Consider the following 12,299-nt stretch of genomic DNA (forward strand, 5'->3'; position numbering starts at 1 on the left):
TCTGGCAATGAAGAAGCAGAGGAAATTCAAATGTTAATGAATACAGAGTAGTGCATATGGGCAATGAAAATAATCCTAACTAAACATACACAATCATGAGCTCTAAAACAGTTAATAGGTTTATGGAAGGATGTTGGCATTACTATGGAAAGTCTTCTAAAACATCAACTCAGATCTAAGCTGTGATCAAAGAGGCAATACAGTGTTAGGAATCAATTAAAAAATTGAAAAATAATTTAGAACAAAACAGAAAAGCATTATTATGGCACTGTATAAATCCATCATGTGACTACATCTTCAACTGTGTAACATTCTGGTCATCTTCAAATAAAATAGAACAAAAGTAAAGAAAGTACAAAGAGTGAGGGGATGGTCATATGTGTTAAGACATTCCCTAATATTTAGCTGTTTAGCATCTAGGAGGCTTTCCACCCCTTCCCCCTCTCCTTCTTCCTTTTTTATTTTCCCAAAAGCAGAGCTACTAAAGCTTTTATATAAAAACCATAGTTACACAGACTGCAATGAAACAGGCCTCTGTATGTATATTGTGATCTTTTAAAGAGTACATAAGCCAAACTACACTCCACCTAAAAGTCAGAAGATGGAGGTAGTAAAAAGTTTTCATTGCAGTCCTATAATAGGGCTGCAAAGTGCTGCCTCTGTTGAGAGTGCATAAGATAAGCAGCCTGAATGTTGTTCACATCTCCATTGTCACTAACACAAAGGATCACGCAACAGGCAGGAATCAGCTGGACCAAGCAATGTCTTGGTTATGCCTCTGACATGTCACAAACTGATCAGGAAAGAAAACATTTCTTAGTAAGTCTTTATAACTCCACAGCATATAACCTGGTAACACCTCTCTGATAACAGCACACAATACATGTCTACTTTTGCTTGCTCACCTGGTAATTTCTTTTCCAGTTGCTGCTGTTCTTCTTCTAATGCTGGTTCTTCTGGTAACCTTTGGTCTACAGATACTGAACTTACAGCAGATATGCCACTACCAGAGCGCACTCTTCTGTCAATAAAAGCATAATTCCACGTTGCTTAAAAGAACCTATGCCTGCCAAATTTATTTATGATTTAATGATGAAATCATTAATTAAATGCACTGATGTAATGTTTAATGGTGTTTAATGTTCCCTCATTGCTGCCCAGGGGATTTTACTCAGCTGCTGCCATTAAGATAACAGTATCCTCCAGAATACCAACAGCACACACTGGTGACCTGAGAAACCTAGTTCAAAGTTCACAGCACCATGCACCTTACAGATGTGTTTAACCCTGTCCCCAAGATCTCTTACTTGTGATGAGTCTGAAGTTGGGGAAATGCTGACTTAAACTATAGCAAAAGTTGCAAAGACAGAGGAAGAGGTCACTATAGTCAAGCTAAAAACAAGACCCCACATGGAATAAACAAAAAAATTGTAATCTTCAGGAGGGTACTTAAAGAACATGAAGCCATGATTGTACGCAAACATTTCTTTCTATTGCTGTTACTGTCTTCCCACCCATTTCTCCACAAAAAAGTGAAACAGAGAAACAGAAGTGACAACTCACCACTGCTATTCACAGAAACAACTGTATCAAAAGACACCTGACTTTGCTACAACGTAAATTCGTAGCATGTTTTGAATTCCAATACATCCCATTTGCTCTACAGAAGTATAAGCTTAAACTATAATATTTTAAATTTATATGGCCAGACTAGGTAAGTTTTGGAAGGTATACTAGCATAAAACATTGACCAAAACAAGGAATTCTTGCTATTTCCAGCATCCAGTAGTAGTAATAAAACCAAAAAACTAGGCAAGCATTTTCCAATGAGAAGGCACTCTGCTGTAGATGCACTACAAAAAGGAGAGGGGTTACTTTTCAATCTCTTGCACTTTACACTCACATGACAGCTTTCCCAAATGAAATAAAAATTTAGGAGTGAGATTCCAGAATTATAACCAGTTACCTAAATGAAGGTGGAATATACTCTGGAGGCAGTACAGGTGGCAGAGGCTGACCAGACATGGCTACATCAATTAAGTGCATAGCCAGAATAAACTCTTCGGCTGTAAGTTTTCCATCTTGATCGATATCAGAAAGATTCCTTTTTAAAGGCAAGGTACAAAGTAAGTAAAATCTTAAATATTAAAAATCACTGTTAAAAAGCATAGTTTTAACATACTCAGTTCCAAATTAATTTAATTTTTCACTATTTTTTCACACTACTTTGTTCCTTCAAAACAAATAAAAAGCAAAAACCAAATGCTTCACTATTTCCCACATCTCATGCATGTCTGCCTTGAAACTGTCCTTATAGCCATGGCTTCTACTTCTTTGCTCTTTGAGTGCTGCCTGTACCATATGCTACATATGCAACAGTAATCAATGGAGTTTTCTTGAACATCTTGTGAACATCCACTACACAGTATCATTTAGAAAAGAATCAGCTTGGATGTAGAACTTTTTGGTTTGGTCTCCTTCCCTGGAGGCTCTTATCTCACATTCCAGAGCACACATTTGCATTAAAATCAAAGCCATTAACATTCTAGTCCTGACAGGCACAAAAACATTTTAGCATTATGCACATATTAGAAATTATGGAGTAGCCTCTCTGGACAGCCTAAAACCAGTGCTACAACAGATGCATAAAATGCCTTTACTCATGGTAACATGGTATTGGACAAAATTTAACAGCCTAAACATCAGCTTTGTTTCTCTAGCACACTGCACTCTAATCATGCAGGAAAATCTCCCATGATACTATGAAAATCAAAGGTAAGCAACTGATACATTCTTCTGATGTCCCAAGGTACAGGACTTTGTTTATGGGATTTAAAGTTGGAAGACAGTTATAGCCTCATCTGATCCATGCTTGTGTTACTGAACTCCTCAGGCTGGGGAACAAGAACAAGCCAGTAGAATGAAAAATCTAGCATGCAAAGATATAATTGATCAGCTATCCTAACATCTTTGTTACGGAAATGAAGTGGCTAAGCCACTATGCATCATATGTGAGAAGTCATGGTAGTCGGGGGAAGTTCCAACTGACTGGAAAAGGGGAAACATAACCCCCATTTTTAAAAAGGAAAAAAAGGAAGACCTGGGGAACTATGGGCCAGCCAGTCTCACCTCTATGCCAGGCAAGATCATGGAGCAGATCCTCCTGGAAACTATGCTAAGGCACGTGAAAAATAAGGAGGTGATTGGTGACAGCCAATATGGCTTCACTAAGGGCAAATCATGCTGGACAAATCTGGTGGCCTTCTACGACAGGCTTACAGCACTGGTGAATAAGGGAAGAGCAACACATGTCATCTCCCTGGACTTGTGCAAAGCATTTAACACCGTCCTGCACGACATCGTTGTTGCTAAGTTGGAGAGACATGGATTTGACAGATGGACCACTTGGTGGGGATAAGGAAATGGCTGGGTCGAGGCACTCAAAGAGTTGCAGTCAACAGCTTGACGTGCAATCGGAGACCAGTAATGCGTGGCATTCCTTAGGGTCTGGTATTGGGACCGGCGCTGTTTAACATCTTTGTCGGTGACACGGACAGTGGGATTGAGCGCACCCTCAGCAAGTTTGCCAACGACACCAAGATGCGTGGTGCGGTCGACACGTTGGAGGGAAGGGCTGCCATCCAGAGGGACCTTGACAGGCTTGACAGGTGGGCCCGTGCAAACCTCATGAAGTTCTTCTACAAGGCCAAGTGCAAGGTCCTGCACATGGGTCAGGGCGATCTCAAGCACAGATAAAGGTTGGGTAGAAAATGGACTGAGAGCAGCCCCAAGGAGAAGGACTTGGGGGTGTTGGTTGGTGAGAAGCTCAACGTGACCTGGCAATGTGCCCTTGCAGCCCAGAAGGCCAACTGTATCCTGGGCTGCATCAAGAGAAGCATGACCAGCAGGTCGAGGGAGGTGATTCTCCCCCACCACTCTGCTCTCATGAGACCCCACCTGGAGTACTGCATTCAGCTCTGGGGGCCCCAACGTAAGAAGGACATGGACCTGTTGCAGCAAGTCCAGAGGAGGGCCACAAAGATAATCAGAGGACTGCAGCACCTCTCCTATGAAGACGGGCTGAGAAAGTTGGAGTTGTTCAGCCCAGAGAAGTCAAGTCTCCGGGGAGACCTTATAGCAGCCTTCCAGTACATAAAGGGGGCCTACAAGAAAGCTGGAGAGGGACTTTTTACAAGGGCATGTAGGGATAGGACAAGGGGTAATGGCTTTAAACTGAAAGAGGGTAGATTTAGATTAGATATACAGAATAAATTCTTCACTATGAGGGTGGTGAGGCACTGCAACAGGTTGCCCAGAGAAGCTGTGGATGCCCCATCCCTGCAAGCGTTCAGGGCCAGGTTGGATGGGGCTTTGAGCAACCTGGTCGAGTGGAAGGTGTTGGAACTACATGATCATTAAGGCCCCTTCCAACCCAAACCATTCTATGATTCTATGAAATACCAAAACAGCTGCTACAGAATAGCTGACAGGCTGCATATAATTACTTCACTTTGTTGTGAGTCAGTGTATCCAATCCCAATACATACTGACAAATTTTGCCCCAGAGAACAGCAACAGCAGTTCTACTCCCAGAGGGTAAGTATCAGGAAAGGGAGCAATACTTAGGACAACAAAAGCTGTAAAATGTAAAATCGATTCCTTATCTCAATAGACTTGGCAGTTTTGAATGTCAGAAATCAAGAGAGTTATGTTTAGAACTCCTGGAGTATGCTGACGTCATTCCCCTGCCTACACAACCTACTTAAATGCTGGCAATAAGCAGAGTATTTTTTGGTTAATCATCTGCTGGATGACTGGATTGATATTTTTTCTCCTTACAGTAACTTTGTTAGGAAACAAGGAAAGAGAGAGTGCTTTTTAAGATATAACAAAAACATCAGTGCTTAGCAAAGAAAGCAAGTGCAATTGAACTGCCACGTTAGAGCAACAGCACAGTTGACAACCTCACAAGAAGTCATATGGGTTAGTGAGTTGAGAGTGGTTTTCAAGCAAAGACTTATGAAGTATACAAGTTAATTACAAATAACTTTCCATGTGACAATAAGAACATAATAAATTTCAGCAAACAAGAAGTTGAAAGGAAAAAGAGAAGCTGAGACCAGTCTTTTTAAAATCCCTTATTTTAAACATATGTAACTCAATGTCCTTGGAAATAAGCCCTCAGAAACTCACATAAAAGGCAGACAAGTCCCAAAGAAAGTATGGTTCTGGATTAAGCTTGCTTTTGTACTACCTGTGCAAATGTGTAAGTTTCACTGGTGGTGCATCACATATGGTCAGGGATGTGGAAGACACAGGAGGCTGAACATCTGGTCTGCCTAAAAACCCCATAATTGAAACCCAGCTCACAAAACATCTATATGCATAGCCTAAAAGATGCTCTTTTTTACTTTTGTGAAGTAATATTAATATAAGTATAGCACTGCAGGTTTTGTTTTATAAAGTCATACATTACAAAGAGCAACGTATAATCATTTATCAGTGGAGGGAGATTGGAAAGGGAGAAAAAACCCACAGAATACAGTATAAAGGTTTAAGTACAGTTTCCAGTTTCATGGAAATTGATACATTTATTTTTACCATATTGTAGCCAGCTGAGCCTGGGGTAAACTTGACTGCATAAGAATAGTTCTTGCTTGTGGACCTAACAAAATGAAACAAAGATTAATAAACAAATAAGCAACTTTCTCCTTTTCTTGCATTACCAAGTAGCTACTGCACAAGCAGAGCTTAGTTCTGAATACCTAACATCGAAGAGATGTTACCAGCATGAACTAGGCTACCCCTTCAAAAGAAAATACTAAAAAATACATAAGCCTTCCCTTCTCTACAACACTGAGATAAAAAAAAGCAGCTATGAAAGTCAAAGAGATGCTCCTAGAACTAGTAAAACTAACCCAGTGTACCATTCTAGTTTCTTTCTGAAACTGGATAGGCACCCTCATCAGTGGATCAACTGAACACTGTAAATGGCTGCACAAGTTTTCACATAACCCATTGTACGTTTTCCAAGAATCATTTCCCAGTACCAACTTACTTTGCAGAAAATAAAGGAAAGAAGGTGATAAAATGATCCCAGCTACCATGAATATTTGCTTCTAAACAAGATCATTAAGCAGTTGGGAGATTGAAAAATATTGACAGTGGCAACAGAGAGATGAGAGTGTCTTACTATCTGAATAGTATTCTAAATGGTATTATAACTGGCCTTTTACAGTTCAAAAAAAGGAGACAACAAAATCTGCTTCAATACCTGTTAAGTGTCCACTCATTGTTTTATCATGGCTATTGAAGAGCTGTCTGTATTTCAGTCTTGACGACTGAGGTACAGCCCACTCTGCCACAGGAGGCACACTAGAATTAGAAAAAGGATAAGGGGGGGGGAAATATAATTTTAAATTTAATCACATGAAGCTAACAGGTACAACAGGGTGAAGTGCTGCACAGAGATCAAGTTTAATGCCTGAAATGGTTCTTTTCAAAAATATTCCCTTCTATTCCTGAAACCACAACAGGTTTGACTTCTTGTTTGAAAACGTTTATGATAATTCAGTGTCTTAGAAGATGGTTTTTGGTAAAGTTGAATGACAGGCCTAAGAGTTTTGCTTTTTTCTTTACTAGCAGAGAATTAAGTAACCTAAACAGTTTAGGGGAGCTAAAAGATTTTACTTAAACATATAATAGGAAATGCCTTACCACATTCACCAGAAGTAATATCTCATTTTACCTTGTCTTTAACTGGTTGTCTTAGCCAAATAATTCATAAACTGATTAAGGAAAACAATTGTAAAATATGCTGAAAACATAGAAAAAAGTGTGAAAAAGCTACACTTGAAAGCAAACAAACTTTCTTATAATGGAACTCAACTGACAAATGTAATATTCCCAGTTTTAATTCATTCATATAATAGGTTGTGTGTTCTTATTTGTAGCTGTAATTTTCCATGCTTTAAGGCTGACAAGCGTTCATACTGAAAAACAATAAACACAGTTTTTCTGTCTTTAGATACATTGAAACTTTGTCCTTTTTTGTTAAGTTTGAAAAAAGGAAAAAACAAAAAAAGCAGCCAGATTAAATAAGCATTTGTAACAGCATACCAAATTACAGTTAAAAAACATAAACTGAACCCACCAAACCCCTTTTCCCTGGTCCACTGAGCAGATAGCATGGTAAGATCTTTCAAAGTTGAACTGAGAAGGATTATATGAATACTCTACTAATTGACCTCATATCTTATTCTCACATGACAAGACCCAAAACAGCTAATACCTCTATTTCTATTTTCTATTTCCAAACTACTGTGCTTTGATAATACTCTTTCATGGGAGCAAAGCAAAAACAAGCTACATCTTATACAAGGCAAATAAGAATTGAAACTTAAAAAAAAAAAAGCGCTGACCATTTAAGTTTTATCCACTTGATTTCCTCCCTCGTCAGTTTTGCTAGATTTGGAGTTTCCATACATTAAGTCTACTTTTGTCTTACATATATATGTACCTTGATCTGTGAAGTAAGGTTACTACACATTAAGTAAGAAACTCTCCTTCATGGATACTCAAATGGTAATTTTGGAAGAAAAAATGCTGGAGGACAAAACAGTTGACTCAAGTATGCCAAACACCATGCATGGCAAGAGTTCGCTACTGGTGACTCGGCAGAGTGATAAAAGCACCACAAATGGAATTTTGAATTTCACCCTTCTCAAAATTCAAACTAATTCTCAGCTAGAAAAAAAAATAAATTAATTCAACTTTATATTTCAATTTAATGGACTTAGCTCTTCTTTCTCCCTTTCCATAAACTCTGCAAATCAATTACCTTGCTATCTGTTTCCTCCAAAATAAAACTTGAAGACACACACCAGTTCATCACTCAACATTAGCAGCAGTCTGTAAAGGAATACCCCCTTCATTGCTGGCAGATGTTTCAGAGTTACTGAAGTAACAGCAATTGACCTAAGGAAGCTCCAAGCCCGGCCCAAACAGATTCAGAGAACCATGCAATTTCACCTCAGAAAAGAAGTCATCTCACCTGAGGTTCAGGCCTCTGTCGGCAATAAAAGTGACCAGCAGGATTCAGATATAGTTAAGCCCAGAACTATGACAGCCCTCTTATGGAATATCTAGAGGCCACTTCAGCTGAATTTTTTAAACTTCATTCATTACAAATACCAAGTGTTGTTATAGACAAAGCAGATAACTTCTTGTACCTCTGGAAATTATATCAGCGTATCATCTACTATGTTTCTGGCAGTACTAGATTTCAAAGAGAAAAAGAACTGTTTGTTTTGAAAGATTTTTAAACCTATTTGCCAATAATCAGTAGTGTTGCTTATCTAATACCAGGGCACAAGAAAAACCTGCGGAAGAAAAATGAAAATAAAAATACGTAATTAAATAATGTCCCATAAGACTTCGGGAAATTACTGTCTTACCACCTCTAAGGAAGTTTTATTTTTTTTAGACACATTTCTTCAGACCACAGCAAAATACATTTTGCCTAATCATACACTTTCCTAGGCCTTCAAGTAACCTAAAAGCCTTTTCATGCAGAACTTGAAGAATATATAAGAAACGGCTATGTGGAGTGTATTTAAAATATGAGAACTATTAAATATTTTGCTTTTAAAAATAATCTTAGAGTTGCTAATTTTAAAGATTATTACTTGTTATGTTTTCACACTAATAGAAGTGCCTGTGCAGTATTACACAATGCAGATTATGTTTACAGAAGCAAATGCTTTTCTAAAAATTAAGTTTTCAAGAGTTTGAAAATAGTGTCAACACGTACTGTAATAGTTAATTATTATATTTCAATGATCCACTGCTCATGGAGATTCCTTGTAAAACCACAGCATCCTATGAAATCCTGAAGTAGTATCTCAGCAGGAATTGATTTATGCAGGTAAACATTATTTCAGAAAACAACTCTGTGGAAAAGAAGTAGTTTTTCTAACTCTGGGGAACCAGATACACACACATACACTCATTCCATACCAACTTACCTAGCCACGTCAAATGATTGTGCCTTTTGTAGTTTTGCGTTTAGCTGTGATCCTGGACCAGATCTACTAAAGGAAGAACTCTTTGGCAATGTGGCTGTAAATAAAAGAATACATGTATTTATTAGCATTAGCATTTTAAACTGCAAAATTTCAATAACATTCCTTTAGTTCCTAACAACAAATGCAAGCATTACGGTTCTTGTGACGGTATCCCTTTTAAAAATATTAAGATAAGTTAACAGTGTCTAACAAAATATGTGAAAACACACAGGCACTTCTCTCATGTCTTTTTACTTTTGCAGTTTTATGCAAACCCTGTTGATAGCAAATTATACTGTGATTAATGTTAGAAATCATATGTAGTCCGGTATTTTAAAATAATCCCAACAAATAGCAGTACTTCAATAGTTATAAATAGATAGGAGAGGACCAATTTCTAGGCAACAGTTTAGCAGCAAGCTAGATTCATCACACACTGCTGTTATAACAGGGTCAATATTTTGCTCAACATGACTGACTGTTACAGTGTAGTATGTCCATGTTTCTTCTTTTATACAAGTTTGCTAACCAATTACATTGGGCTAAACCAAAGTACAGTCCTTACCCAAAGTCATTCTTTAAAGTAAGTTAGAATGGCTAATTCTGTGTTTACTGTTCTCTGGATACAAACAAAATGGCAAAATAATTTGTTAATAGCAAGAGAGTAAACAGATTCTCAGTATGTAGCATACCAGGATGAGCAAAAGCAGGCAGAGGCTGTATAACAGCAGGAGCTCCATTAGCCAGGGGAGGTACTGCTGCTGCAGGAACAGAAGATACTAATGGTGGAGACATTCCTACTACTGGAATAGATGCCATTGGCACTGGGGCAACAGTTGTAAGAGATGGCATGCTGGCAATGCCCCCAATACCTATGGGCAAGAAAAGGAGACATTTTTTTCTAATTTAGACACTCCTAATATGATACAACAATTTAACTGCAGCCTGCAACCCAGCAGTAAATGCACAATTAAAGAACAAATTGAAATGGAAACTTCCACACACCCCTTGAAAGAACTCTTACAGTCCACTGCACCATTAGCATGGCAGGGGAACATAAAACAATGCAGAGGGAACAATATACCATTTTATAATGTAGGCATATAAGATCACACTGGATGCAACACTGACCAAAAAAGTCTATTAGCATTTGCTGAAGAAAAGAATTGTTTGCCTTGAACTAAATGAAGAGCAGCACTGTCAAGTTCCAGTGAATAATGAACCCAAAAACCTACATTTAGCCACAACTGAAAAGAACAAGCTTCAGGATAACTGCTTGCAGCCTATTGTCAAGATGAAACAGTGCAAAGCTAATAGGGTAAAGCACAGTAATGAGGTATTTTAGGTGTAAGCACAGTTGCATGGATAACGGGGAGGTTAAGGAGGTCCAGTCATGCCAATGGGAAGAATGAGGGTGTGTGCAAGCAGCTGAGATCAAGTCTACAGTGAATGAGAAAAAAGAAAATCACAGATTTTCCTGGTTTTCTTAGGGGGTTGACTTTATTATGTCTTTTCTCACTTAAACCAGTATTTGCTCTGTTCAATTTCACTGATTTCTTGGAGTCAGAAATAAAACTGTAAAACTTGTGGAAGTGACAACTGATCAAACAACAGGGTTGCAGACAGTTTATCAAATGCACTATTCTCTTCTTAAGGACAGCAGTGATTCTCAGGCACCAATCAACTTGAGTCACAGCAACGACTAAAACAGAAAGGTACAGAACCTCTCACTACAGAATACAGCAGAACATCAAGGTGTCAAACATGAGGTTCAGCTTCATTTAGTTATTCCTCTCACCATCCCATTTTCCCTACTCTTTTCCTTGAAATGATAGTGACCTTGGCAGTACTTAACCATGAGAATTGAATGAGCAGTTCTAGCTAATACCAGCACAGCACTGTTCATAAAATAAAAGCAGAGGGGCGCATTACTACCATGACTTGTAAAAATTAAGAAAAACATAGCTAATCTTGCCAAAGCTGGAGATTCTTTAATGACAACAGTTTAATTAAAAACTCCATCACTTTGAAATGCACCAGCCCTGCTACCTGATCCATCTTTTTTCCCCGCAAACACTTTTGTTTGGAACATACAGGGAGCAGTTTAAGACCTGAAGCAAACAGGACCTCAACTTATGTTATCAGTATGGCTGGGTGCTAAAAGTTCATTGAGATTTTTTTTTGGAGCACATGCATGCAAGTGGCAGCATTTGGTTTTTGAGTCCACGTACTTTTATAAGTACTTTTTCTTAAAAGTTTCTTTTAGAAACTGCAACATGACAATCAAATTCAACTTGGGTTGCTACAATACAAGCTGACAAGGAGGAAAACCAAGAGCTTACCAAATCCTGGTGCACTAGGCAGAGCAATAGGTGGCTGCTTCATGACAGGAGGCAGTGCAGATGGGAGTTGATAACCTTGTAGTTTTAATTTGATAAGTTTCATAGCTATTGAAAACTCCAACTGATCCATCCTCCCATCATTGTTCATGTCAGCTAGAGCCCTAAAAAATACACGATTTTCACAGTTAGATTCTTAAATTATGATCTTCAGAAACTGACCTAGGAGCATGCACACACAGGCATGTATATTCAAAAATAATTATGCCAGGCTAAAAATGGTCATAAAACAAGAAACTATTTAAACTGAGAGCTTCTTGACTTCTTTCTTGTAGCAATTAATAAGTATTTTTAATGTCTCTTTTCAACTCTTACAGGAATTACAGTGAAACATCTAAAGAAGAAGGATTTATGTAGTTCTACAAAAACTTTGCAAAAATCACACAAATTAAATTACATGCTACTACAAACAGCACCACAGAGAATCAAATGACTTAGTCTGCAAATCTGTACTTTAGCTACACTTAAAATAAAATGTTCTTTAAATCTGTGCACTTTACTAAAGACCATTATGTCTGAAAGTGTACAAATGTGTTTTCAGTTAAACAATAGTACTCAAGATAAAACATTGAGCCTAGACCTTGAATAGGCTTTCATGTAAAGTAGTCTGACTTAAACAGTCGTCTTTTTGTTTCTTCATTTGATGGTTAAGAAAACCATGCTCAGCAGGGAATACGATTGGGAGGTTAGGGGGGAGAGAAGCAGGAAGAAGAATGTTAGTTCCTGCAATTGCAACCAAAAAACAGAGTAAATGCACACTAATAATGTAACTAGTTGTAAACATAGTTTCAAATATTAGCTTATTTCTTTGCATTCATTTGAAGAATTAAGTACA

At 38.1% G+C, this 12,299-nt stretch overlaps 1 protein-coding gene across 6 annotated transcripts in view; it reads right to left on the bottom strand.

The window, feature by feature from the left end:
• ITSN1 (intersectin 1) overlaps nucleotides 1-12,299 on the bottom strand; it is a 145,314-nt gene that overhangs the window by 86,750 nt on the left and 46,265 nt on the right. For 5 of the 6 annotated variants that reach the window (XM_075033766.1, XM_075033765.1, XM_075033768.1 and 2 more), the window contains exons 5-11: nucleotides 11,408-11,568; nucleotides 9,758-9,937; nucleotides 9,027-9,120; nucleotides 6,275-6,375; nucleotides 5,602-5,665; nucleotides 1,967-2,104; nucleotides 906-1,021 (exon numbers count right to left, since the gene is read on the bottom strand). In XM_075033766.1, coding sequence (XP_074889867.1) covers nucleotides 906-1,021; nucleotides 1,967-2,104; nucleotides 5,602-5,665; nucleotides 6,275-6,375; nucleotides 9,027-9,120; nucleotides 9,758-9,937; nucleotides 11,408-11,568 — 854 coding nt within the window. The remainder of the gene's footprint in view (nucleotides 1-905; nucleotides 1,022-1,966; nucleotides 2,105-5,601; nucleotides 5,666-6,274; nucleotides 6,376-9,026; nucleotides 9,121-9,757; nucleotides 9,938-11,407; nucleotides 11,569-12,299) is intronic. The other variant, XM_075033767.1, reaches the window with a different exon arrangement.

This window comes from Buteo buteo, chromosome 8 (assembly GCF_964188355.1).
Source record: "Buteo buteo chromosome 8, bButBut1.hap1.1, whole genome shotgun sequence".
NCBI classification, from domain to species: Eukaryota; Metazoa; Chordata; class Aves; order Accipitriformes; family Accipitridae; genus Buteo; species Buteo buteo.